Here is a 25,796-nt window from a genome sequence, read left to right on the forward strand (position 1 = left end):
TTTTTATTGGAGTATAATCACTTTAAAGGATTTAAATGGAGAAGGAAATGGCAACCCACTCCAGTGTTCTTGCCTGGAGAATCCCAGGGATGGGGGAGCCTGGTGGGCTGCCATCTATGGGGTCACACAGAGTCAGACACGACTGAAGCAACTTAGCAGCAATCACTTTAAAACATGTTCGTTTCTGCTGTACAATGAAGTGAATCAGCTATATGTATATATATTTCCCATCCTTCTTGAGCCTTCCTCTAACCTACCATCATCCTACTTCTCTTGGTCATCACAGAGCACCCAGCTGAGCTCCCTGTGCAATAAAACAGCTTTCCACTAGCCACCTACGTCACACATGGTAGGGTATATATGTCAAACCTAATCTCCCAATTTGTCCCACCCTCCAGTTCCCTGTCTGAATCCACATGTCCATTCTTTAGTCTGTGTCTCTATCCCTGCCCTGCAAATAGATTCATCTGTACCATTTTTCTAGATGCCACAGATTTGCATTACTATAAGTCAGAAAGAAGAAAACTGCTGCATTTTTGATAATGCTATTTTCCTAAGTGCTTTTACATTAAATACATATTTGCAGTAAAACTTAAAAAAGAGATAAGCTTTAAAGCAAGCCATACCATGATTTCATTACCTGTAAAATGGCATGATAAGCACGAGTCATATACGCGAGCCAGGCCTGGGGGAGAAAAATTGCCCGGTGCCACTCGGAAGGCTGGATATGAACCTGTGGGGAAAATGTACCAGAAGTCAGGCTGCACAATATTAAAACAGAATAAAATGAAAACTGTATCAGGAACTCCTTCTTCCCCTTCATTTCAATGGTTTAGATTCTAAAACAAACCAAATCTGTCTAGGATCATAACCGCAAATAAGATCTTTTGGAGATTTTCAAAGGAGAGGAGTTTAGAGTCCTGCAAAGACAAAATAAAATAAGCCTGGAATTTTCTAAATTAAAGCAAATAAAATCCTACAATGACCACAAGTTAAGATGCATGTGTAATACAAATATGTCTTTGAAAATTAGGGAGAAACTCTAGAAAGCCTCTTGTCAATGTCAGGAAACTAGGTTTTGTCTAACAAATCCCCCTAGTAATTTTAAATAAAAATAAATATTGCTCACATCCTGCACTTCCAGTATGACAGTTTCTGAAGTAATAAACTTAAATTGCCAACAGAAATATCATGTTGTGTAGAAACCGTCGTGGTAAGAGCATGCAAATGAGTCCCGCACACAGCAATTGTGCACACCACTAGATAAATGCCCTTTAATCAGTGTGGGTAAACAAGAGAAAAATGATATATGCCAACACTGAAATCCTGTTTCTGAAGACAGGCCCAGACAAAACATCTGGTTTTCATAGTCATTTCTGTTTCTACCTATTAGTATACGGCTATCTTGCAACAAATCTTGCCAAGGTCTGCTTCTGTTAAAGAAAGATCACTCAAGAAAAAAACAGTCACAGTGCATCACATTTCATGTTTCCTGTAACTCATCTCATCTAAACTCAAACAACGGAAACGTCAGTCTGTGTCTCGCAGACAAACAATAACAATAAACACACAAAAAGGACAAATTTCTATATGATTGCCCCAGGATCATGATAAATACAGTGTTTACGGAGATTTTTACTATACGACAGGAATTAATTTTCTCAAGTGCTCTGTGATAGGGAAGAGAACAGCCTCTCTGAACCGGGTTGGTTTCCATGGCTTCTGGCATTTTCTTTCATCCCTGTCTCAGTGTGGGCCTACAACAAGCAAGGGACTCTGGAAGGATATGAGGATTATAAATCGATCAGTGACTGCAGAGGGTTCAGAAATGGGCAGAGAGAGTCACAAATGGACATAAATAGATTATGAAGCGTCTGTGGGAACAAAGAGATCAGCTCTGTCTGAAATCTACACCCCTCATCCCATTGCTTCTTTTTTAAAAATCAGATACTCAAACAGTATGAAAGAGATATTCAGATCATGAAATAAACTTAAAAATATTATAAAGACAGGTTTCTTGCTTTTCTGGTTAAGTACTCATTCTGTCAAGTAGAGTAGGGGGAGCCTTGTTGACATATTAGCAAAACTCCTTGAAAGAATGAACTCACCAATTCCTGCTTCCTCTCTCATTGTTCAGGAAGCTGTGGAGGCACTAATTAGCCCTTGATCTTGCTCTCTGTTTCCAAAATGTGGGGACTTCCCTTTAACTTTTTTCCTATCAATTCTGTTTTCTTTCCATAAAATAGATGAACAATCTTTGAGTTCTACTTTGAGATTTGGATTACAGAGAAAGAAAACCAACACCACAACTAAAACTTTTACCTCTTACTTCAGAACTCAAAATATCTTAAAATTTTGCTGCCAAATAATCCACGGACATCACTGCACAACTGAGAATATCCATGTGCTGTGTGCTAAATCGCTCAGTCGTGTCTGACTCTTTGTGACCCTACGGACCATAGACAGACAGGCTCCTCTGCCCATGGGATTCTCCAGGCAAGAACAGTGGGGCGGGTTGCCATGCCCTCCTCCAGGGGATCTTCCCGACCAGGGAACTCACCTGGGAAGCTCAAGTCTCGGCAAATTGGAAAAGAGAGCACTGAATGTTTTTGGAAAGACAATGATCTCAATTGCTTCTTGAGTTAAGAAAAGAAAGTAGTATGAAAAAAATGTAAAGGTAAATAAGCAAATCAAATGTCAAGCTTCTAAGAACAAAGACGCTTATGCCAGGAAACCTATTTAAAAGGAGGTTATAAACTGAAGGTTAAAGCTACTCCTCCTGCTGCTACTCAGACCACATCTGAGGGTGGGTGCAGGGAGGCAGTCAGGCTTGAGCCTAGACACCAGCATGAACTCCCCAGGTTTCCTGAGATTATACCTAGTCTTTGTGTTCTGTGGAGTTAGCTGGGGCCAATCTCCTGTAAAATGCACTTTCTCACTTTTTCCCTTACAGAAGAGAGACTTAGGGAAGCGGCTTGCATACAGCCATGCCCTTACTCTCCAGCTGTGCTACAGACACAAGAGACTTCCTTGACCATTTTTAACACAAACACATTTTAGGATCCCATTCCAATTCAACACATAACCCTCCCATATAGGTTAATGTCTCTAGGCTGACAAATATAATTAGCATTTTAAAGTATGAAAATCATGTATCATTTGCTATATTTGTGAGAAGCCTTTGAAGGAAAGCCAATCAACAAACAAGTTCCAAATCATGACGTTTCAACCCTGTTATTCAACAGATGATAAAGCAAGGTTCTCAAGCACTGTGCACCAAGTTTTAATTAACATGTGCAATATACTTTTTCTAAGACTAACTCTGCATACCCATGCAATGACAGGTGTCTGATGGACTGCTGAGGTGAGCAGGTTCTATGATTTAGGAAAGAGTAAGAGTTTCTGTGTATAAGAGGTAGTACTAAGTATAATGAAACATTACTGCATGTGCCTAAAAGAATAGACCACATTATGGAAATATGCAAATAGAAGAAAGGGGGGAAAGAAGGATAATAAGGCCAGAGTGGGGACAGAAGCAGACTACAGGACCAATAGGGTGATCAGTGTATCTCATTCAGAAGGTGAAGCCTGAGTGAAAACTTGAAGATGAAGATGTAAAAACAAAGGAAAGTGCTGGTGGGAATGGAAAATGGTTCAGCTGCTATGGAAAACAGTTTGGCGGTTCCTCAAAAAGTTAGACATAGAATTATGACCCAGCAATGCCACTCCTGGGCTTGAATCTGCCTGCAAATGCAGGAGACTCAAGAGACATGGGTTCAATCCCTGGGTTGGGAAGATCACCTGAAGAAGGAAATGGCAACCCACTTCAGTATTCTTACCTGGAAAATTTCACAGACAGAAGAGCCTGGTGGGCTACAGTCCACAGGGTTGCAAAGAGTCAGACACGGCTGGGCATGCACACACACAGACTCACACACAGTCCCACTCCTAGGTATATACTGAAAAGAACTGAAAATACATATTCAAACAAATACTGTAATACATGCTCAAGCAGCACTTTCACAACAGGTGAAAGGCGGAAATAACCCATAAATGAATTTGTTCATGAAAGAATAAATGGATGAACAAAAAAATGATATATCCACAATGGAATGTTATTCGGCCATAAAAAGGAACGAAGTACTAAAGCAGGCTACAACATGGATGTACCTTGAAAACATGCTGTGAAAGTGAAAGAAACCAGACACGAAAGGTCACATATTATACAATTCTGTTTATATGAAATGTCCAGAACAGGGAAATCCATACAGATAGAAAGCAACTTAGTGGTCGCCAGGGATGGGGAGATGAAGTGGGAGGGAACATTTAGTGTATACATGGTCTCATTTGAGGGTGATGAAAAGGTTTCAGAACTAGATAGCGGTGATGGTTACTCACGGAAAAGGTACTAAATACCACTGACGTACACACTTTAAGCCTTAAAATGGTTAGTTTGATGCTACATGACTTTTAATTCAATCAAAAATCAAAATAAAAGATAAGGCAAAGATCCCTAAAGTGACTGCATGGCTCACTGTTTTAGGAACAGAAGGGAGGCCAGTATGATGAGCACAGAGAAGCAGAGAGGAGAGTGGAAAGAGAGAGGGCTGGAGAGCCAACAGGAGAAAGGATGGCCTTCTAGGTCAGTCCTCAGGACTTGCCTTTACTCTCACTAAAGGGGGAGTCATTATGAGGTTTTGAGACAAATAATATGATCTAATCTACATTGAAAAGGATCTTATGGACTGTTCTGCTGAGAAGAGACTATCGTGGGCAAAGGTCAAAGCAGAGAAATCTGCTCAGAGGCACCTGCAAAACTATAGGTAAGAGATATTGGTGGCTCAGAGTGGTATCATTTAGACTGTAGAATAATAGTTTTCAAGTATTTAGTTATGTAATTTTTCCACCTCACCCCAAATGTTAAGTAAAATGCCAATATATAAAGCATGAATCAGAGAAGCAGAATTTGTCTGGAGAAAGTAAGGAGGAAGGTTGGGGGCTGGGTGCTCAGCCCTCATGACCATCTTGGTCTACTCTGCAGTGGGCCCTGGTGAGTGCTCATGCACGCATGCTCAGTTGTGTCTGACTCTTTACGACCCTGTGGACTGTACAGCCCACCAGGCTCCTCTGTCCATGGGATGCTCAAAGGCAAGAATACTGAAGGGGGTTGCTATTTCCTTCTCCAGAGGATCTGGCCAACCCAGGGACAGAACCTGCATCTCTTAGCCTGTGGTGGTCCTTAGAATTCTTTAAAATGCAGTCTTAACTAGAGGCACATAAGAGAGATCAGTGGTTGTCAGGAGATGGGGGAGCATGGGAGGGGCTGACTGCAAAGGGGCATGGGGCGATTTTAGGGTACTGGAAATGTCCTTATCTTGACTGTGGTACTGATTAGACGAATGTATTCACTTCTCAAAATTCATAGAACTATACACTAAAATGGGAGAAACCTACCATATGCATATAACTCAATAAAATAAAATTTAAAATACATAGTTTGAAAATGACCACTTTTAGAACATGTACTTCTCAAACATTCACCTTCCACTATCTAATACCCTCTGTACACTTCTTTGCATCATCATTCAAAAACCACTCTCCCTCTTATCATTCCTCTATCAACATTACCCCATCAATATTGCAGTCACCCAGATTTAAAACTTCTGATTTATCCTGGTCTTCTCCCTTGCCTCCAACTCAAATGTCAACTCTGCCTCTGAAATGTTCACTGCGCTTGTCCCTACTTTCCTCCTCACTGAGTTAGTCCTAATTCCTGTCTTAATTATTGAGGCCATCTAGCTCATCTCTTAACAGTCTAAAATCTTCCTTCCTTCTAATACATCCTGAACGATGTTGCTACTATTACATTAACTCAGAATTTTTCAAAAAACCTTTGATAGCTCATTAAAGAATAAAGTCCAAAATTCTTCCATGCTATGTCCAAAGTATTTTAGAATTAAAAGTACACCATTTACTTCAAGAAATAATTTGTTGTTATGTGAGAACTCTGCTGGCTAAGATCCTTAACCAGTTCCCCCACTTACTTTCTGCTCCTCTTTCATTTAACCTGTATTCTGGTTCACTTAGGTTATAAACCAATTTCCAAGCCTGTCCAATACTCTTCAAGACCTTCGCGTTCACTGATTGCTTCCATGGCTTTGAATGTCCTGTGTTCCTTCCTCTCATCTCTACTTTCTGAAATATTTCTCCCATCCCTACACTTCCAGTACACTATACTACACCTCTCTTGTTATACTCAACAGGTTGCATTTTTTTGTGACTGGACGCTAATCATACCAACCTAAGAGCAGAGATCATATTCTATTCACCCTGGAATCCCTCTCACGGACACTGAACCCACAGCAGTGTCTCACACATAAATGTTCCCTTAAAGACCTGCTGAGCTTAACCACATTAAATGTACAGTGTTCGCTTTAAGGCAAAATCTTGTCATGTGAAAACTACACTATCATAAACAAGTAATCACAGAGAGTTATGATGTGTGAAAACACAATGTCAGAAAACCGTTTTAATAGGCACAGCCAAACTCTAATACAAGTTGTTGAGGATATGATTATTTGAAATTTTACAAAACATGTTCAAAATGTTCTGGCTGGGAAATGTTTCATTCCAGATTAAAACCACAGTGAGTGACAAAGCGAAATTTAAAGTGAGTATTATAAACTTTACAGTTTGAAATTTCCTAACTAAACATTTTAATTAGTGTCACACAAGTTCTAGTGACATATACCTGAAATGCTAGCTCGACAGAGAATATGCTGCTTAGAAACACAATTCACAAATGTAGAGCAAATGTCAAAAGACAGAATGAAAGAGGAGATCTAGTTTCCCCACGGACACATACTTTACTTGAAGGGACTATGTGCATGGGTGCTTAGCTGCTCAGTTGCATCTGACTCTATTCTACCCCACAGACTCTAGCCCGCCAGGCTCCTCTGTCCACGGGGTTCTCCAGGCAAGAACACTGGAGTGGGTTGCCATTTTCTCCTCCAGGGGATCTTCCTGACCCAGGGACTGAACCTGGGTCTCCTGAACTGCAGGCAAATACTTTACTGTCTGAGCTACCAGGGAGCCGTAGCAGGAACTACATGACCACTTAATTTGATAATTTACTGTTCAGAACACATTGCCTAAAAGTTTGGTAATGTTCTCTGCCTCTTGAGTGATCTTAACAAATATACTTATTCATTTATAAGAAAATAGTCATTTCAACAGCCCTTCATCAAATAACTTAAATCGTGTAAGTCAAGCTTTGGGGAGGTTGACTATGAAACTGGAATGGGACGAGGCAGACCAGCACGTAAAACTGACAGGTCAAGTGTTTCCTATGGATTTTAAAACCTCAATCTCACAAAGTAAGGCGTTTTCATGTTTCCCAGATGTATATCTTATTATCAAAAGAATAAAAGCATTTAACTTCAGTTGCTACCCAGGCACACCAATATGAGTCACTGCATTTGGTCTGTGACATACGCACACTCCTCCCACATTCCCAGAAGAAAAACCATTTGTACTTAGTGTTAGAGACCCCCAAGGCTGCTCAGTGTTCCACTGTATATAGATAAGGAAGCACAGGCTTCAGTTGTCTGTCAATAGTAATCTTGTTTACACAGAATAATTTTTCGTTATTCCCGTCCCCTGACAAATACTGACTGGAAGACAAGAAGGGAGGGCTTGTGACGGACACATTTTTAAAGGAGAATGACACTCGTCACTTTGTAGGTGCTTTCTGGACATTTTAAACTCTCTCTCTCCTCCCTCCCTCCCACTTTCTCTACCTCAGTCTCTCTTCTCTCCCCCAACTCCCCTTTCCCATCAGGATAACATTAGCTTGAAAGCTGACAATTCAATCATGTCTCAAGCAACCATTTACTCTGTTATTTAATAGGAAGGGGGAAAACCCTGTTACCATAACAACTCACACTGCACAGTAATTACAGAGTCTCTAAAATATAGCAAACCATACTTTTCACAGTGTTTTCTAAGGGGAATGTGTAACAAGCACAGATACCACTTCTCCCAATTATTATTCAAAATTTTTGTCTAATTGTTTCTTATTGCATGAATGCTAACACGCTCCATGCTTTTCACAAGAAATACGTTTTTAAATAAAGAAGGCACTGAAAGAAAAGGGGAAATGATGGGTTACAGCCCATGTACTTTTGGGTATCTAGGGGAAAATGTAAAGAAGGCAGAAGAAAAAAAAATAACTTACAAGGCAAAATAAACAAGTGATGATCAATTTCGAAAGAAAGAAAGAAGAAAAAAATCTCTTTCAGAGTAGTGCCGGCAATAAGCCCAATAAAGGTTTTGCAGAAAAAAAAGATGAAAAAAGAGCTCATTACCTAGTGCTAAGGCAGAAATATGGTTAGGTAGCAGCAGCAGGATTGGGAAATTTGCATGTGCCCGAAGATGTAGGAAATAATGAAGCAAGGCTGCCATTCTCATCCAGGGACAAATCAGTATCATCCAATTTAGGGGAAAGTGTCATGTCAGAGTTAGAAATGCCAAAGGATGACAAGACAGGCAGCAACTTCCAGGGAAAGAGACATGTCATTCACCTTCAGCTTCCTCATCAAATGGAGCCAAGTCAGTCTCAGGATGAGAAGAAGTAATCATAAATCAGGGCAGAGGAGGAGCTTGAAGAAGCACTGGTAGGTCTGAAATGACCCCTGCTGGTCCCCTTTTCAAAGGAGCAAAGAGAGCAAGGGCACTTCAGTTTCAGAGAAATCTAAACTACCCCTGGTAGGTCAGGTCAAACCCAATTCAGATTTAGGTCCATGAGTCTTCTCAAAGTACAAGGGAGAGTTTCAATTTAAAACAAAAACAGTTTTTAGAAAGAAGGGTGTTAAAGAATTTATCACAGATTAAACAGCTAGTTCTCCAAGACACTGAATATACTTGATTTAACTAATGTCATTATTGAGAAATATTGACAATTCCATGGAGCAAAATACACTTAAAAAAATGAAAAGCAGAGCATTTGAATATTCATTTACCCATTCATTCACTCACTCACTCATCTATAGTTGTATGCATTAGGGCTATAGAATATCCTATAGGTATATGTAAACTTTGGCAGAGAGGGGAGGCTAAACCATATAAATGATTAACAACACAGTTTATAATAGCTTGTTCAAATGACAATAATGTCATTTCCTAGTAAGATCTCAACAATTATTAGATTCACCATCAATTTAATTGCAACATTTCTGGAAAAAGGAAATGATCCCACTAAATGCACATGTAAAATATAAGACACACCCAAGTTTCAAAAGGATTAAAATCATTTATAAAGTGTCTACCATGTGCCAGGAATACCAACCACTGGAACTACATATGGCCAAAACAAACTCCCTGATTTTATGACGTGCACACTTCTAAAAAGGAGAGATACACACTAACTGCCATGTATGCTGTGCCACCGAAATTCCCTCTTCAGGATTAGTAGGGATGGATGGCTAGATAGTGTAAATAGTCTCATATATTATGTAACTTGAATTCATAGTTACAAACTTTCCTAAAGCAAACTCCAAGCCCAGACTTTTCACTAGAAAATTCTACCACTTAAGGAAAAATTACTAGGAGAGCATTATCCTGATAACATATCAGGCAAAGATAGTACAAGGAAACCACAAAACCATATCCCTCATAGGTGCCATGGGGCAAAAATCCTTAATAAAGTGTGTGAGTGCTAAGTCACTCCAGTTGGGTTTGACTCTGTGTGATCCTATGGACTATATAGCTCACCAGGCTCCTCTGTCCATGGGGTTCTCCAGGCAAGAATACTGGAGTGGGTTGCAGTGTCTTCCTCCATGGGATCTTCCCGACCCAGGGATTGAACTCACATCTCTTATATGTCTTATGCATTGGCAGGATGCATACCACTAGGATCACCTGGGAAGCCCTCTAACAAAGTATTACTAGCAAATCAAATTCAGCAATAAATAGGATACTATATTATAATCAAGTGGAGTTTATCCTATGAATGCAGATTTGCTTCACATTATAAAAATTAATCAAAATAATTCATCCTACTAACAAATGAAAAAAGTATATAGTCATTTCAACAAATGTAGAAAAAACACATTTGACAAAATTCAACATCTATTTGTAATAAGAAAAAATACTTCCCAATTTAGGAATAAAGGAAACTTCATCAACCTAAGGAGAAGGCAATGGCACCCCACTCCAGTACTCTTGCCTGGAAAATCCCATGGATGGAGGAGCCTGGTAGGCTGCAGTCCACGGGGTCACTAAGAGTTGGACATGACTGAGCGACTTCACTTTCAGTTTTCACTTTCATGCATTGGACAAGGAAATGGCAACCCACTCCAGTGTTCTTGCCTGGAGAATCCCAGGGATGGCGGAGCCTGGTGGGATGCTGTCTATGGGGTCGCGCAGAGTCGGACACTACTGAAGCGACTTAGCTGATATAGAATATCCATAAAATCTCTATACTAACAGTAAATATAACATCATATGTAATGTTAAGCATCCTGAATGCTTTCCCCCAAGACTACTTTGTTAACAAAATAAGAATGTCTACTCTCACCACTTCTATTCAACCATACCAAAGGTCCCTAGACAGTGCAATTAGGCAAGAAAAAGAAATCAAAGGCATACAGATTGGAAAGAAAAACATTAAGACAATCTCTATTCATAGACAACATTGCAATGAAAATCAAAAAGAATCTACAAAAAATCTACAAGAATATATAAGTAGGTAGAGTAAGGCCATAAAAAAGTATCAATTATATGTTTATATTTTATCAATGAACAGTTGGAAATAAAGACAAACCAAAAAACATTCTAATTGCCCTAGCATAAAAATACTTTGGGATGTGCAGTACTTATTAAATTTAGCAAAATAGGTGCAAGATTTGTAGTAAGAAAACAACAAAACACGGACCTAAAATAATGGAGAAATATACCTTGCATACTGGTTAAAAAACTCAAAATTATTAAGATATCAGTTTTCTCCCAGACTGATATACAAATTCTGTGCATTTGTAACCAAAATCACAGCAGGTTTTTAAAATAGTTTCTCAAAGCTGATTTAAAACGTATGTGGAGACTTTGGGATCGACGTGTTCATACTGTTATATTTAAAGTGGATAGCCAACGAGGACCTACTCTATAGCACAGGGAACTCTGCTCATGCTATGTGGCAGCTTGGATGGGACGGGGATTTGGGGGAAAATGGATACATGTATATATATGGTGGAGTCCCTCTGCTGTCCAAAACTATCACATTGTTAATCAGCTATACTCCAATATAAAATTTAAAAAACATGGACTCACGGTTGCGGAAGGCTGGGGTGTGAGGGAAATGGAGAGTGGCTGCTAATGGGTATAGAGTTGCTTTGCACTGTGAGGAAAATATTCTAAGGTTGACTGTGCCGATGGTGCTACATCTCTGTGTACACACGGGAACCGCTGACTGCACACATTCAGTGAGCGAACCTTACAGTCTATAAATTATACCTCCTTTTTTGAAAATTAAAAAAGATAACATGGGAAAAAAAGAAAACAGAAAGTTTTTGAGACTTTGGATAAGACAAAAAGCAAAAACCAAAGAAAGAAAAACTTGATAAATTCTGCAAAACTGAAGAGACACTCTTCAAAAGACACTATTAAGGAAATAAAAAGACAAGTTAGAGTGTAGGAAAAAACATGTGCAAGACACATTTCTAATTAAAAAAAAAAACAAACTTATATCCAGAATATATAAAGAATTCTCATTTGAAAACAAAAACCTGGATTTAAAATGGGCAAAAGAACACAACACTCCATGATGTGAATAAATACATGAAGAGCAGCTCAACATCAGTAGTCATTAAAAAAACACAAATTAAAAACCACAAAAGGAAAACCACTAACCACTATGAGAACTGCTAAATTTTAAGAACTGACCATGTTGAGCGCTGGCAAGGAGGGAGAGCAACCAGAACTTCCTTATGCTGCTGGGGGCATTCAAAGCGGGACAGTCACTGGAAAAACAGTTGGGTTTTCATATTCACTCACCCAAAGACCTAGCGAGTCCACTCGTATGCAGTTATTTAATCAAGAGAAATTAAAATAGATGTCCACATATACACCTGTATAGTAATGTTTATAGCAGCTTCAGTCATAATCTGGAAAAAGTAGAAACAGCCCAAATGTCCATCCATGGGTAAATTAATAAACAAATTGAAACTATGATGACAGACCTTAAAAATAAGACAGAATCAAGAACTGTGAAATCATACTTTGGGGTTCAATTTCCAGGCTCTTCTACTTATGTGTGTCAAGTCCATAAACAGTACCAACCTCACAGTGTGAATACAGAGATTAAACGAATGAACATATGCACAGCAAACTTTAAAGTGCCTGAGCTGGCTATGAGTTATTATTATTGCAATTGTTATTCTCATTAACTAGCTCTTAAATTTTTTATTATTTGTTGCCAGATACTCTGAGTAACTGCTTGGTCATTCTCTCTCTCTGCCTTTTTAAAAAATGAATTATAATAAGCAGGATATAAATCCAACCCAAAATCCTGCCACAGATGCAGCAGAATTCTGTCTAATTCAACTTCCAAGTAACTCCTAAAATTATGATTTTTTTTTCTTTATTTTATTTTTATTTTTTTTAATTTTATTTTATTTTTAAACTTTACATAATTGTATTAGTTTTGCCAAATATCAAAATGAATCTGCCACAGGTATACATGTGTTCCCCATCCTGAACCCTCCTCCCTCCTCCCTCCCCATTCCATCCCTCTGGGTCGTCCCAGTGCACATCTTTTCTCATCTCTTTGAAATTTTCTGCTGCTGCTGCTGCTAAGTTGCTTCAGTCATGTCCGACTCTGTGCGGCCCCTTTAGATGGCAGCCCACCAGGCTTCCCCATCCCTGGGATTCTCCAGGCAAGAACGCTGGAGTGGGTTGCCATTTCCTTCTCCAATGCAGGAAAGTGAAAAGTGAAAGTGAAGTTACTCAGTTGTGTCCAACTCTTAGCGACCCCATGGACTGCAGCCTACCAGGCTTCTCCGTCCACATTCTATAATACAAGCAACAAGTATCATAACTCAAATATTTTCTCTGTTCACAAAACTAAGGTACACCTCCCAAGTTCTGATACCATTTGCTTAATTTATCGGATGTCTTCTGCCACCCCTACATTAACACTTTTCCTTGTTTCTGTTATGATGAAAGCGAAAGTGTTAGTCACTCAGTTGTGTTTGACTCTTTGTGATTGCAAGGACTGTAGCCCGCCAGGCTCCTCTGTCCATGGGATTTTCCAGGCAAGAATATTGGAATGGGAAGCCATTCCCTTCTCCATCTGTTATGATAGCGACTTTTAAATTCAGGCTTCCCTTAAGAGTTAACATGTTGGTTAAGTACACAGCTTTAAAGAACAAAAAAGTACCAAATCTCTTTCTTCTCCATAACAACAAATAAGATAATAGGGAGAACAAATCTAGAAATTACCTATTGTTTTTCTTCGCTTACGAAATTAAACTTCTCTTCTTCCCAGAGAAACACTACTCTCCCCAGATCTTCCTTCCTTTGTTAAAGACGTTGTATTAAACAAAGATTTATATAATTTCAATTCTAACCAAATATATAAAACTAATATGGGTAGCATCAGTTTAATTCACTTCAGTTGCTCAGTCATGTCCGACTCTTTGTGACCCCCACGAATTGCAGCACTCCAGGCCTCCCTGTCCATCACCAACTCCCGGAGTTCACTCAGACTCACATCCATTGAGTTGGTGATGCCATCCAGCCATCTCATCCTCTGTTGTCCCCTTTTTCTCCTGCCCCCAGTCCCTCCCAGCATCAGAGTCTTTTCCAATGAGTCAACTCTTCGCATGAGGTGGCCAAAGTACTGGGGTTTCAGCTTTAGCATCATTCCTTCCAAAGAACACCCAGGACTGATCTCCTTCAGAATGGACTGGTTGGATCTCCTTGCAGTCCAAGGGACTCAAGAGTCTTCTCCAACATCACAGTTCAAAAGCATCAATTCTTCGGCGCTCAGCTTTATTCACAGTCCAACTCTCACATCCACACATGACCACTGGAAAAACCATAGCCTTGACTAGACGGACCTTTGTTGGCAAAGTAATGTCTCTGCTTTTGAATATGCTATCTAGGTTGGTAATAACTTTCCTTCCAAGGAGTAAGCGTCTTTTAATTCCATGGCTGCAGTCACCATCTGCAGTGATTTTGGAGCCCCCCAAAATAAAGTCTAACACTGTTTCCACTGGGCTGGAAGAAGCACAAGCTGGAATCAAGATTGCAGGGAGAAATATCAATAACCTCAGATATGCAGATGACACCACCCTTATGGCAGAAAGTGAAGAGGAACTCAAAAGCCTCTTGAGGAAAGTGAAAGAGGAGAGTGAAAAAGTTGGCTTAAAGCTCAACATTCAGAAAACGAAGATCATGGCATCTGGTCCCATCACTTCATGGGAAATAGATAGGTAGCATAGGTGGGTCTTTAAAAATCTGGCTATGCTGGGACTTCCCTTGTGGTCCAGGGGTTCAGACTCCATGCTTCTACTGCAGGGCAGGAAGATCCTGCATGGTGTGGTCAAACAAATAAACAAACAAAAATCTGGCTATGCTAATTGGTGGCAACTGGTAAGACACAGAATATTATCAAATCAAATAAGTGATACCAATATTTATAAATTATGCATCAAAATAAGATTTAATGCAAACATATTGTAGAAGCACTATCATTATCTCAGATCTTTTAAAATTTTTACAATTCATACATTTTCATTTATACCTGTTATATAACTTATGTCTAAATTATATGAAATGAACCTCTTTGCTGTGGTATTTTGTTTTGTTAGTCATTCATACAGTTTAGCCTATATACCACCTGAATGAGTAACTGTCATACAATTTTAAAAAACTAAAAACTCCCACAGATTTCCCAAGTGCTTTCCACCTTCCTTCTTTCCTCTGGTATTGTACAATCTGTAATGAGCAGATTTCAAGCAACACCTAATGGCATCACATAACTTTAAGAGTAGCATAAAAGAAACATAAATAAACAATAAAATCAAAGGATTTCCCCTCCTCCAACACAATTATTTACTGTTAATTTCCAATATTCACAAGATATAAACAGTGGTGCCCTACATACTTCCAAAGGATTACAATTAAGAAATAGATTATTTCTTGAAATATTAAACTGGTATTTATTCTGAACCAAGGCAATTAAATATTGATAAATAAACCAAACTAGATACTTTCCTAGATACTACTTTCTAACAGGCTGAGCCCTAAGGAAAACATGCCGGTTTCTTTGAGAAGTACATCAAAATCCTACAGTTGGATCAATATTTTGGTTGTCTTTAAAAGCTACTTTCATTATGAATAATAGAAAAATTATTTCCAAACACGCACTAAATTTCATCACCATAAACCAAAGGCGGGAAACCCCAAAGCATATACAACAAGAAGCACTGTTTCAGAGAATGGAGAGGTACCTACCTCATGCACTAGAGCAAGTGAGGTCTGCTTGAAGCTTCGCCCTCTACTGGCCATCAGTCGATTCAATGGTTTGCCATCTTTACTCTGATACATTGAAATATCATAACAAAATAACATACCACCTTAGAAAAAAGAAATATAAAAACACTGTTTATGGAAAAACGTCATTAATTAGGTTCTCAGTAGTCGATATTCAATCTGGATAGAGACACTTAGAAATCAAAAGAATATGCTAAGCAAATTACTATTTTTTTTAAACTGTTGGTACAGGAAAGAAAAAACAGAAGAGCCATAAGAAGTTAGCATCCTGAAACTACAGAGGAGTGTTATTCATTTGTAAATAAATGAGAAAATTTCAAATCATGTTTATTTTAAATTTTGTTAACTGTTACTTCTAGAGATTCTATTAACTTTCCTTTAAAAATAAATCTCAATTAAAGAGAAATGCTTGTGCATGCCAGTTTTTGTGAACTCCTGATAATATGGGTTCCTTTAGTTTACACCCATAAGAGGACTAGTTTTCCATCATACCTATACTCACATACATTCACTCTCCCTTTTTCCTGCCCTCCGCCATCTGTTACCCTTCTCCCAATCCTTCCTACTCTGCTTAACTAAATTGAACTTTCAGCGTTAGCTGACCCCATGTCAGTTACAAAGCAAAGGCAGGCAGCCAAACACTAGAGTATGAGTTAGGGTAGTCTTGGACCTTATCTGGGTGATTCTGAGCCAATGAGAAGACATATTCAAGGACTAAGACACTAAAACAGAAAAAATTACCTTTAAAAATATCTCTTCCTGAAGTATAATAGAGAAGAGTGAACATAAGCATACTGCTCTATGGATTTTTACAAACTGAACAAAAGTGTAATCAGTACTCAGATCAAGAAGCAAAACATTGTTAACATCTTAGAAGCCCTTCCTCATGTCTCATTCCAATCATGTCCACCCCCAGCCCAAAGATAACAACTTTGTAGCAACCTTTGGAGAAGGAAATGGCAATCCACTCCAGTACCCTTGCCTGGAGAATCCCATGGAGGGAGGAGCCTGGTAGGTTACAGTCCATGGAGTGGTACTTTACACAACTGGAATCAGGCTGCACACTTTTATATCTGACTTCTTTCACTTAACATAATCATTGTGAGAATCATTCATATTGCTATTGGCAGTTGTAGTATATGCATTGTCATTATTGAATAACACTCCATAATGTGCACATACCACAATTTTACTGTCAATAGGCATTTAGATAGCTTCTATCCCTTCTACAGGGGATCTTTCAGACCCAGGAATCGAATGGGGTCATTTGATTGCATGGCAGGTGGATTCTTTACCAGCTGAGCTACCAGGGAAGCTCAGCAACTAAACTAAAATAAGTTTAAAGAAAGTGAGAAAGTGAAGTTGCTCAGTTGAGTCCGACTCTTTGCGACTCCATGGACTGTAACCTACCAGGCTCCTCCCTCCACAGGATTCTCCAGGCAAGGGTACTGGAGTGGGTTGCCATTTCCTTCTCCAAAAATAAGTTTGAATGAATGAATGAAAGTGCTCAGTCGTGTCAACTCTTTGCGACCCCGTGGACTGTAGCCCACCGGGCTCTTCCATCCATGGGATTCTCCAGGCAAGGGTACTGGAGTGGGTTGCCATTTCCTTCTCCAAAAATAAGTTTCAGATCAGATCAGATCAGTCGCTCAGTTGTGTCCGACTCTGTGCGACCCCATGAATCGCAGCACGCCAGGCCTCCCTGTCCATCACCAACTCCCGGAGTTCACTGAGACTCACGTCCATTGAGTCAGTGATGCCATCCAGCCATCTCATCCTCTGTCGTCCCCTTCTCCTCCTGCCCCCAATCCCTCCCAGCATCAGAGTCTTTTCCAGTGAGTCAACTCTTCCCATGAGGTGGCCAAAGTACTGGAGTTTCAGCTTTAGCATCATTCCTTCCAAAGAAATCTCAGGGCTGATCTCCTTCAGAATGAACTGGTTGGATCTCCTTGCAGTCCAAGGGACTCTCAAGAGTCTTCTCCAACACCACAGTTCAAAAGCATCAATTCTTTGGTGCTCAGCCTTCTTCACAGTCCAACTCTCACATGACCACAGGAAAAACCATAGCCTTGACTAGATGAACCTTTGTTGGCAAAGTAATGTCTCTGCTTTTGAGTATGCTATCTAGGTTGCTAAGTTTAGGGCTACTCAAATAATGCTGCAGTGAATATTATTATGTCTTTTGGTGACTTAATTTGGGCTTATTCCTAAAAATGAAATAGGTAGGTAACAGAGTATGAATTTATTCAGTATAAATTGTCCAAGTGGTTCTACTAACCTACATTCCCAATAGCAATTCTGTTTACTCCACATATTTATCAATACTTTGTATTTTCCATTTTTTTCATCTTAGCCATAGCATTAGGTCTGCTGTGGTATCTTACCGTGGTTTTAATTTGCATTTCTCAGATGACTAATGAAGTTGATCATCTAATCATATGTTCATCAGGCATTTGTATACCCTCTTTTTTTCCCCTCTTTTTTTTTTTTTAAATTTTAATTGGAGGCTAATTACTTTACAATATTGCAGTGGATACATTGACATGAATCAGCCATGGGTGTACATGTGCTCCCCATCCTGAAACCCCCTCTCACTTCCCTCCCCATCCTGTCCCTCAGGGTCATCCCAGTGTACCGTCCCTGAGCGCCTTGTCTCATGCCTCGAACCTGGACTGGCGATCTATTTCACATATGGTAATATACATGTTTCAATGCTATTCTCTCAGATCATCCCATCCTCGCCTTCTCCCACAGAGTCCAAAAGTCTGTTCTTTACAGCTGTGTCTCTTTTGCTGTTTTGAATATAGGGTCATCATCACCATGTTTCTAAGTTCCATATATATGTGTTAATATACTGTGTACACCCTCTTTTTGAAGGGTAAACTCAATTCTTTTCCCTGTTTTTCAATTGTCTTTTTCTTATTGATTTTTAAAAATTCTTTACATATTCTAGATACAAGTTCTTTATCAGATATATGTTCTAAAAATACTTGTCTTCTGTGCCTTGCCTTTTCACTCTCTTAATGGTATACTTTCATTAATACATGTTTGTGATTTTAATATAATTTGTTATTTTTCAAAAAGATCATCCCTTTTCTCTACAGCACCCGAGTATTACTTTTGTAACAAGTCTAGTGACCTTGTATATGTAGGTCTGTTTCTGTACACTCCATATTCTTCCACTAGTCAGTTGGCCTGTTTTTGCATCAATATCACACTGTCAATTATCATGGTTTCATAATAGGTCTGGATATCTGGTAATGTACATCCATCTATTTTGCTTTTGTTCTCCAAGCTTACCTTGGCCATTATTGGTATTTTGCAATTCCACACAAATTTTAGAATCAGTCTGTCAATTTCCAAAAATCTACTGGGATGTGGATTGGGCTGGGTTGAAACAACATATTAGCTTGGAGAGAGCTGACATTTTTACAGCATGGTGTCTTCTGGTCCATAAACACTTTATATAACTCAATTTATTTGAATTTCTTTAACTTTTCTCCATAATATTTTATAGCATACAGTATAAGGATTTTACACAATTCTTGTTAAATTTATTCTGGGTACTTGATGGTTTTTGGTACTGGTATAAATGATACAATTTTTAAGTTTCATTTTTGTTATGTATATACAAATATACCATTCATTTTTATATGATCTTTGTACAAAGTAATCTTAATTCATTTATTAATCCTAATTAGTCTGCAGATTATTTTGGGTTTTCTATGTACACAATCATGTCATCAACAAATAATGACTACTTTATCTCTTCCTTTCTAATCTGTATGACTTGTATTTCTTTTTCTTGGCTCATTACAACTAGCTATGGCTTCCATTACAATACTGAATAATAGTGGTAACAACAAGCATCCATATCTTTTCCCCCAATCTCAAGGAGTGAAAGTTTCATTATTTCAGCGTTAAGTACAAAGATGGCATTGTAGATGTTCTTTATCAGAATAAAAGAAGTTCTATTCAGAGCTTAATGAGAGTCTTTTATGTAACATGAATAGGAGCTAAGTTTTTCAAAGGCTTTTTCTACATCTATTGAGGTCATCTAAAGATTATACTGCCTTTTTGCTATTAATGTAATAAATTATATTGATTTTCAAACATTAAATTAACCCCACTAATTATTATTTATTTTCCTTTGGATGTACTGCTGAATTCCATTTTCTAACATATTTTGGGGAGATTTTCGCAACTATGTTCATGGAAAAGAGTGGCTTTTAATATTCCCTTCTGATATTTGGTATTAAGGTTATGCTGACCTCATCTAGAGGGTTCTTTTTTTCTCTCCTACATTAGAGTTTATAAAGATCCCTGTTATTTCTTTCTTAATTTTTTTGAAAAATTCACCGAAGAAGCATCTGCACCTAAGGTTTCTTTGTGGGAAGGTTCTTACAGACTCAATTTCTTTAATACTAATACTAATACCCAATTTCAAACTATTCATATAGTCTAGTCTGCTTTCTGTCAGTTCTGCAAAGTTTTATATTTTGACGAACTTCTACGTCTCATCTAAACTGTGAAATTCACTGGCTAAAAGTTCTTCATAATATTTTTTTTTTTGAATGCTATGGGGTCTGAAGTGCTGTCTCCTTTGTTGTTCCTAGTATAGGTAATCTATATTTCTCTATATTTCTCTTCAAACTTACAATGGTTTTATCAATTCTTTTCAACTTTCCAAAGAGTCAATGTTTGGCTTTGCTGATTTTATTTATTTTATATGTTTTCTATTTTCATTGATTTTTATTCTTATATTTATTATTCTTTCCTTTATAATTTAAGTTTAATTCACTGTTATTTTCCATTTTTCTTGAAATAGAAACTTTAATTATCATTGATTTTCTTTCCTTTTCTTTTTTCAGTATTTGCTTTAAAGGTATGAATTTCCCACTAACACTGTTTCAGTTGCATCCCACAAGTTGTAATTTGGCTTATTTCCATTATTATTCAGTTCAAAATATTTTCTGATTTCCATTTTGATTTTTCCTTTGATCCATGGGTGATCTATATTATTCAATTTCCAGGCTAGTGGAATTTCCAGGCTAGTTATCACAGACTCAATGACTTCAATATTTTGAAATTTGTTGAAGTTTATGATCTGCCATATGATCATTCTGATAAGTTGCCAACGTACAGTTTGTGTGTGTGTGTGTGTGTTAAGTCGCTTCAGTCATGTCCGACTCTTGGCAACACCATGAACTATACAGCCCGTCAGGCTCTTCTGTCCATGGGGATTTTCCAGGCAAGAATACTGGAGTGGGTTGCCATTTCCTCCTCCAAGAGGTTTCCATTTCCTCCTTATCAGTGTATATAAAGAAATCTTAAAAATCAACAAGAAGACAAATAACCCAATGTACAGTTTCAGTTCAGTTCAGTCACTCAGTCGTGTCCGACTCTTTGCAACCCCATGAATCGCAGCACGCCAGGCCTCCCTGTCCATCACCAACTCCCCGAGTTCACTAAGACTCACATCCATCAAGTCAGTGATGCTATCCAGCCATCTCATCCTCTGTCGTCCTCTTCTCCTCCTGCCCCCAATCCCTCCCAGCATCAGAGTCTTTTCCAATGAGTCAACTCTTTGCATGAGGTGGCCAAAGTACTGGAGTTTCAGCTTTAGCATCATTCCTTCCAAAGAAATCCCAGGGCTGATCTCCTTCAGAATGGACTGGTTGGATCTCCTTGCAGTCCAAGGGACTCTCAAGAATCTTCTCCAACACCACAGTTCAAAAGCATCAATTCTTCGGTGCTCAGCTTTCTTCATAGTCCAACTCTCACATCCATACATGACCACTGGAAAAACCATAGCCTTGACTAGATGGACCTTTGTTGGCAAAGTAATGTCTCTGCTTTTGAATATGCTATCAAGGTTGGTCATAACTTTTCTTCCAAGGAGTAAGCATCTTTTAATTTCATGGCTGCAGTCACCATCTGCAGTGATTTTGGAGCCCCCCAAAATAAAGTCTGACACTGTTTCCAGTTTCCCCATCTATTTCCCATGAAGTGATGGGACCAGATGCCATGATCTTCGTTTTCTGAATGTTGAACTTTAAGCCAACTTTTTCACTCTCCACTTTCACTTTCATCAAGAGGCTTTTTAGTTCCTCTTCACTTTCTGCCATAAGAGTGGTGTCATCTGCATATCTGACTTAAAAGCATACAAAGTATATCACTATAAGATACAATGTTCCATGCATGACTTAAGTAAAGTTTGTTCAGGGTATTGTTCATATATTTTGTGAACTTGATTTTTTGTCTGCTTATTCATCAAGTCATTGAAGAACATGTTTTAGAGTTTCCTACTAGTATTATGGATTTGTCTATTTAGTTAGTTCTAATTTTTTGTCATGTAGTTTGAACTCTGCTATTTTGTGTACACTGATTAGAATTGTGATGCCTTCCTGATATACTGACTGCTTTATCTCCATGTAATATTCCCTTCCTTTCTAGTTTCTTCCTTTTTCAAATGCCTAGAACCTTTTCCCTGTATACTGGATGGTAATGAAAGATCCAGAGAAATTCTAAATGATGTTATTTTTTTATCTGAGAGGAGTTTCTCCTCTGTTAGGCAGAGTGAAGGACTGACCATCTCAACTGAATTGGGGATTTAACTGAGCCAGGCTTGATTATAGCTTTGGTAAATCTCAGTCTACCTCTAGTTCAACCCTGTTTCTAGGGCACACCTTCTTCAAGATTTTCAACTGACAGCCTAATCGGTCTTTGACTCTTCAGTATGGGAAGATTACGGGAGATTCAGAGATTTACATCTGTCCTCAGAAGTTTTCAGGTTACCTTTTAAATTCCCATCCCACAAAGCTTCAAAATTTGACAAATACCTTAAGGGAGAAACATGCCGTGTGCTTGAAGTCCCTCCAGCTCAGTTTTGTCACTAGGTTACCACAAAAATGTCAGGATCTCTATTGGTTTCTCTGCCTCCTGTATCACCCTCTTGTTAAGGTCAAGCCTGAATTTCAGCCTCTAACTGAGGCCAAAATGAGTAAAGGCAACCAGGTGAAAAGACCTGTAGATCTCCAGTATCAACTCACTATTTGTGTACTTGTTTTCAGGAAAATAAAGTCAGTCTTTGTTTTCCAAGTACTGGAAGACTGGAGACCACTGCCTTTCAGAAGCATCAGCATAGTTCTTTAACTTTCAGTGCAAACTCCAAACTCACCAAATATCTCAAGAGGAAAATCTCCAGTTTGTCACCTATATTAGTTAGAATCTTCAGAAAAACAGAACTAACAAGATATGTATAGATATAGATATGTAGATAAGCAAGTAGAGATTTTTTTTTTTAATGGCAATTGATTCACAAGAATTTTGAGGCTGAGAGGTCCCACAATCTTCTGTGTGCAAACAAGAGGACCAGGAAAGCCACTGAGTCAGGAAGCCCAAGAACCAGGAGCACCACCGTCCAAAGGCAGGAGAAGATGGATCTCCCAGCTTCACCCTTCCTCTGTCTTTTTGTACTATTCAGGTCTTCAATGGTTTGGATGTTGCCGACCCACACTGATGATCTTTACTCAGTCTGCTGACTCAAATGCTAACCTCTTCTGGAAACTCACGTACAGACACACTCAGAAATCATATTTATCAGTTATCTGAGCATCATTTAGCCCAATTAAGATGATATGTAAAATTAATCACCACATCACCCTAGTCCCTTGATGCCACTAAAAGCTTTACCGGTTTTTCTGGCCTCCAACAGGCCTCTGCCTGAGCCAATTCCCCGTTCCAGTCTACAACCCAAACGGGTGAACATCCCCTATGAGGTGGGGGCCAGTGCGTGGGGCAGGGAACAACCTAAAAAAATCGAAAACATCTAAAATGTTCCCCCTATTCTGTAATTTCAGTCTATCTCTTCTTTGCTTTTATTTATGTCTTTGCTTCTGCAGTTCTCTAAATGGCTTTAAGATGTGATTCATATTTGTAATTTATCCAGTGTGTCTAGATGTGAGTAGCAGCAGCAATGCCTTTCCATGCCCAATCACATCCCACTTGGAAGAGAAGCTTAAATCGGTACATTAAAAACCTATACACTGATGTATCACTTACCCGCAAGGCCAGGTTTCAAACCTGGCTGCTTGTTTGTTTCGTACATTTTCAACATAAAATTGGGGATTCCTGCTACAGTCTTTCCTTGATCTAAGCGGGCACCTCCTTTCAATGCAGAGTGATACACCCCACGGGGCATATTCACCATTTCTTGCTTCACAAGTGATGTAAAAAATTCCTCCAAAGCTGAAAGAAATAAAAGGAGATCAAAAGTAAATATCGTATGCTAGAGAGAAACATTCATTCTTAAGTCATATACACACACCCACAAAAACAAGAACTTAGCTATATTTTAGATCAAATTTCACGAAGTAAAAGAACAAGTCTTGATTCTCATCCCATTCTTAGTCTTCCTAAAACCAGAACATGGCACTCAGTTATGCAAGTTTAAAAACTTGGTCATTCTTAATTCTTCTTTCTCATAGTTTGTATATGTAATTCATTAGCAAGTCCTTTTAGATCTATCTTTTAAAATATATCTCAAATCCACCCCTTTCCATTTTTGCTGCTACTTGCCCAGTCATTATCTTCTCTTTTTGTCATTTGGATGAATTTAAAAACTTGTTTTTTGATTTCTTCTCCTCATGACTACTCCTCCAAACCATCCTCTACTCCGAAGCTAGAATTTTATGCCATTTCCATCTCTAACACCTTCTGGTGTTTCACTGTACACAGAATAACATCAAAGCTTCCTGTGACCCGGCCCCCGACTCTCCTTCTGACTACATCTTTACCACCTGCCTTCCTTCCTAGCTATGTTAAAGGCACATTTTCACATGGGCTTTACTCCATTCCTCAATAACACAAAGCTCATACCTAAGACAAGGCCACTGCACTTGCTATTCCTTCTACCTGGAACACACTAATCCTTGATTGCCATGTGACTGGCTCTTTCTTATCATTTAGAAAGAGCCTTTTATGACTGTCCTTCATTGTGTAGTAATATCAGTACACTTATTTTTAAAAACTAATTCATTATTTATTTGTGTTCCTTCTAATTAAGCCCAAGATCCTTATTGCTTGACATCTTTACTTATTATAAGGGAATACAGTGATCCAGGACCAGAAGACGACAGGATATTCAAGCAAAATACTTGATTAACACTATAGGTTTATATTCAAGTGTTATTTTCCCAAGCACCACTAGAGGTTGCCCAATGCAGAACAAAAACAGCAACAAAAAAATAAAGCTAAACAAATCATAAGGGAAACAAAAAAGGAAACCACTACATGTGCCTCTTCTTATAGGAAGAAAAAGCAAGAGTCCACCTACCTAGACTAGAATTTCATTCTGAACAGGTCTAAATGTCCCCTTTAAAAGACCACAGTTAAATTAAAGGCAGCAAATACTCACCAGAACATGGATTACATATCCAATTCTGTCATTCTTATATGGAGCCTTTCAAGGCACAACCAAGCTTCTCCATTCAAAGTCCAGAGAACACCTATGTAGTAAGTTTTCCATTTTGCCCTCCAGATCCACCCTCCCAACCCTGCTCTGTGCCCTGGAAGAATAACCTTTCACAACCGCATCACCAGGCTCCCTTGTCCTCTGGCTTTCAGCTGGCTTCACTCAATGGGAGATACTGGTAGGAGATCAGAGGCTGAGAACAGAGGTGAGGGCGTGTTACTCTCTAGACATCCTCCTGCAGGAATGCCCTGGGTTGCCTGTACCCCTCTTTTGAAGGTCCTGACTCCCCTTGCTGCTGCTGCTGCTGCTGCTAAGTCGCTTCAGTCGGGTCCGACTCTGTGTGACCCCATAGACGGCAGCCCACCAGGCTCCCCCGTCCCTGGGATTCCCCAGATAAGGACACTGGACTGGGTTGCCATTTCCTTCTCCAATGCATGAAAGTGAAAAGTGAAAGGGAAGTCGCTCAGTCGTGTCCAACTCCTAGTGACCTCATGGACTGCAGCCTACCAGGCTCCTCCGTCCATGGGATTTTCCAGGCAAGAGTACTGGAGTGGGGTGCCATTGCCTTCTCCACCTAACTCCCCTTAGGCAGACCTATTTATGACACAGAAGCTCTCTCTTATTCTCGTAACTATTACCTTCCTTTAGCTCTTCAGGCTGAGAGACATTTGTCATTCTGAGATGATCCACCATTGCTTGTGAATTTTTTTTAACCCTGACAGTACCCCTTTAAGCAGTCCTTTATTAAACTCTCGACTATTCCCTCTGA

General features: G+C 39.0%; 1 protein-coding gene across 4 annotated transcripts in view; it reads right to left on the reverse strand.

Moving 5' to 3' along the window:
* The window catches only part of FOCAD (focadhesin), a 305,178-nt gene that overhangs the window by 87,710 nt on the left and 191,672 nt on the right, over positions 1-25,796 (reverse strand). For all 4 annotated transcript variants that reach the window (XM_055577935.1, XM_055577936.1, XM_055577933.1 and 1 more), the window contains 3 exons: positions 23,617-23,802; positions 15,514-15,635; positions 641-733 (listed from right to left, as the gene is read on the reverse strand). In XM_055577935.1, coding sequence (XP_055433910.1) covers positions 641-733; positions 15,514-15,635; positions 23,617-23,802 — 401 coding nt within the window. The remainder of the gene's footprint in view (positions 1-640; positions 734-15,513; positions 15,636-23,616; positions 23,803-25,796) is intronic.

The sequence above is a fragment of the Bubalus kerabau genome, chromosome 4, assembly GCF_029407905.1.
Source record: "Bubalus kerabau isolate K-KA32 ecotype Philippines breed swamp buffalo chromosome 4, PCC_UOA_SB_1v2, whole genome shotgun sequence".
Lineage (NCBI taxonomy): Eukaryota > Metazoa > Chordata > Mammalia > Artiodactyla > Bovidae > Bubalus > Bubalus kerabau.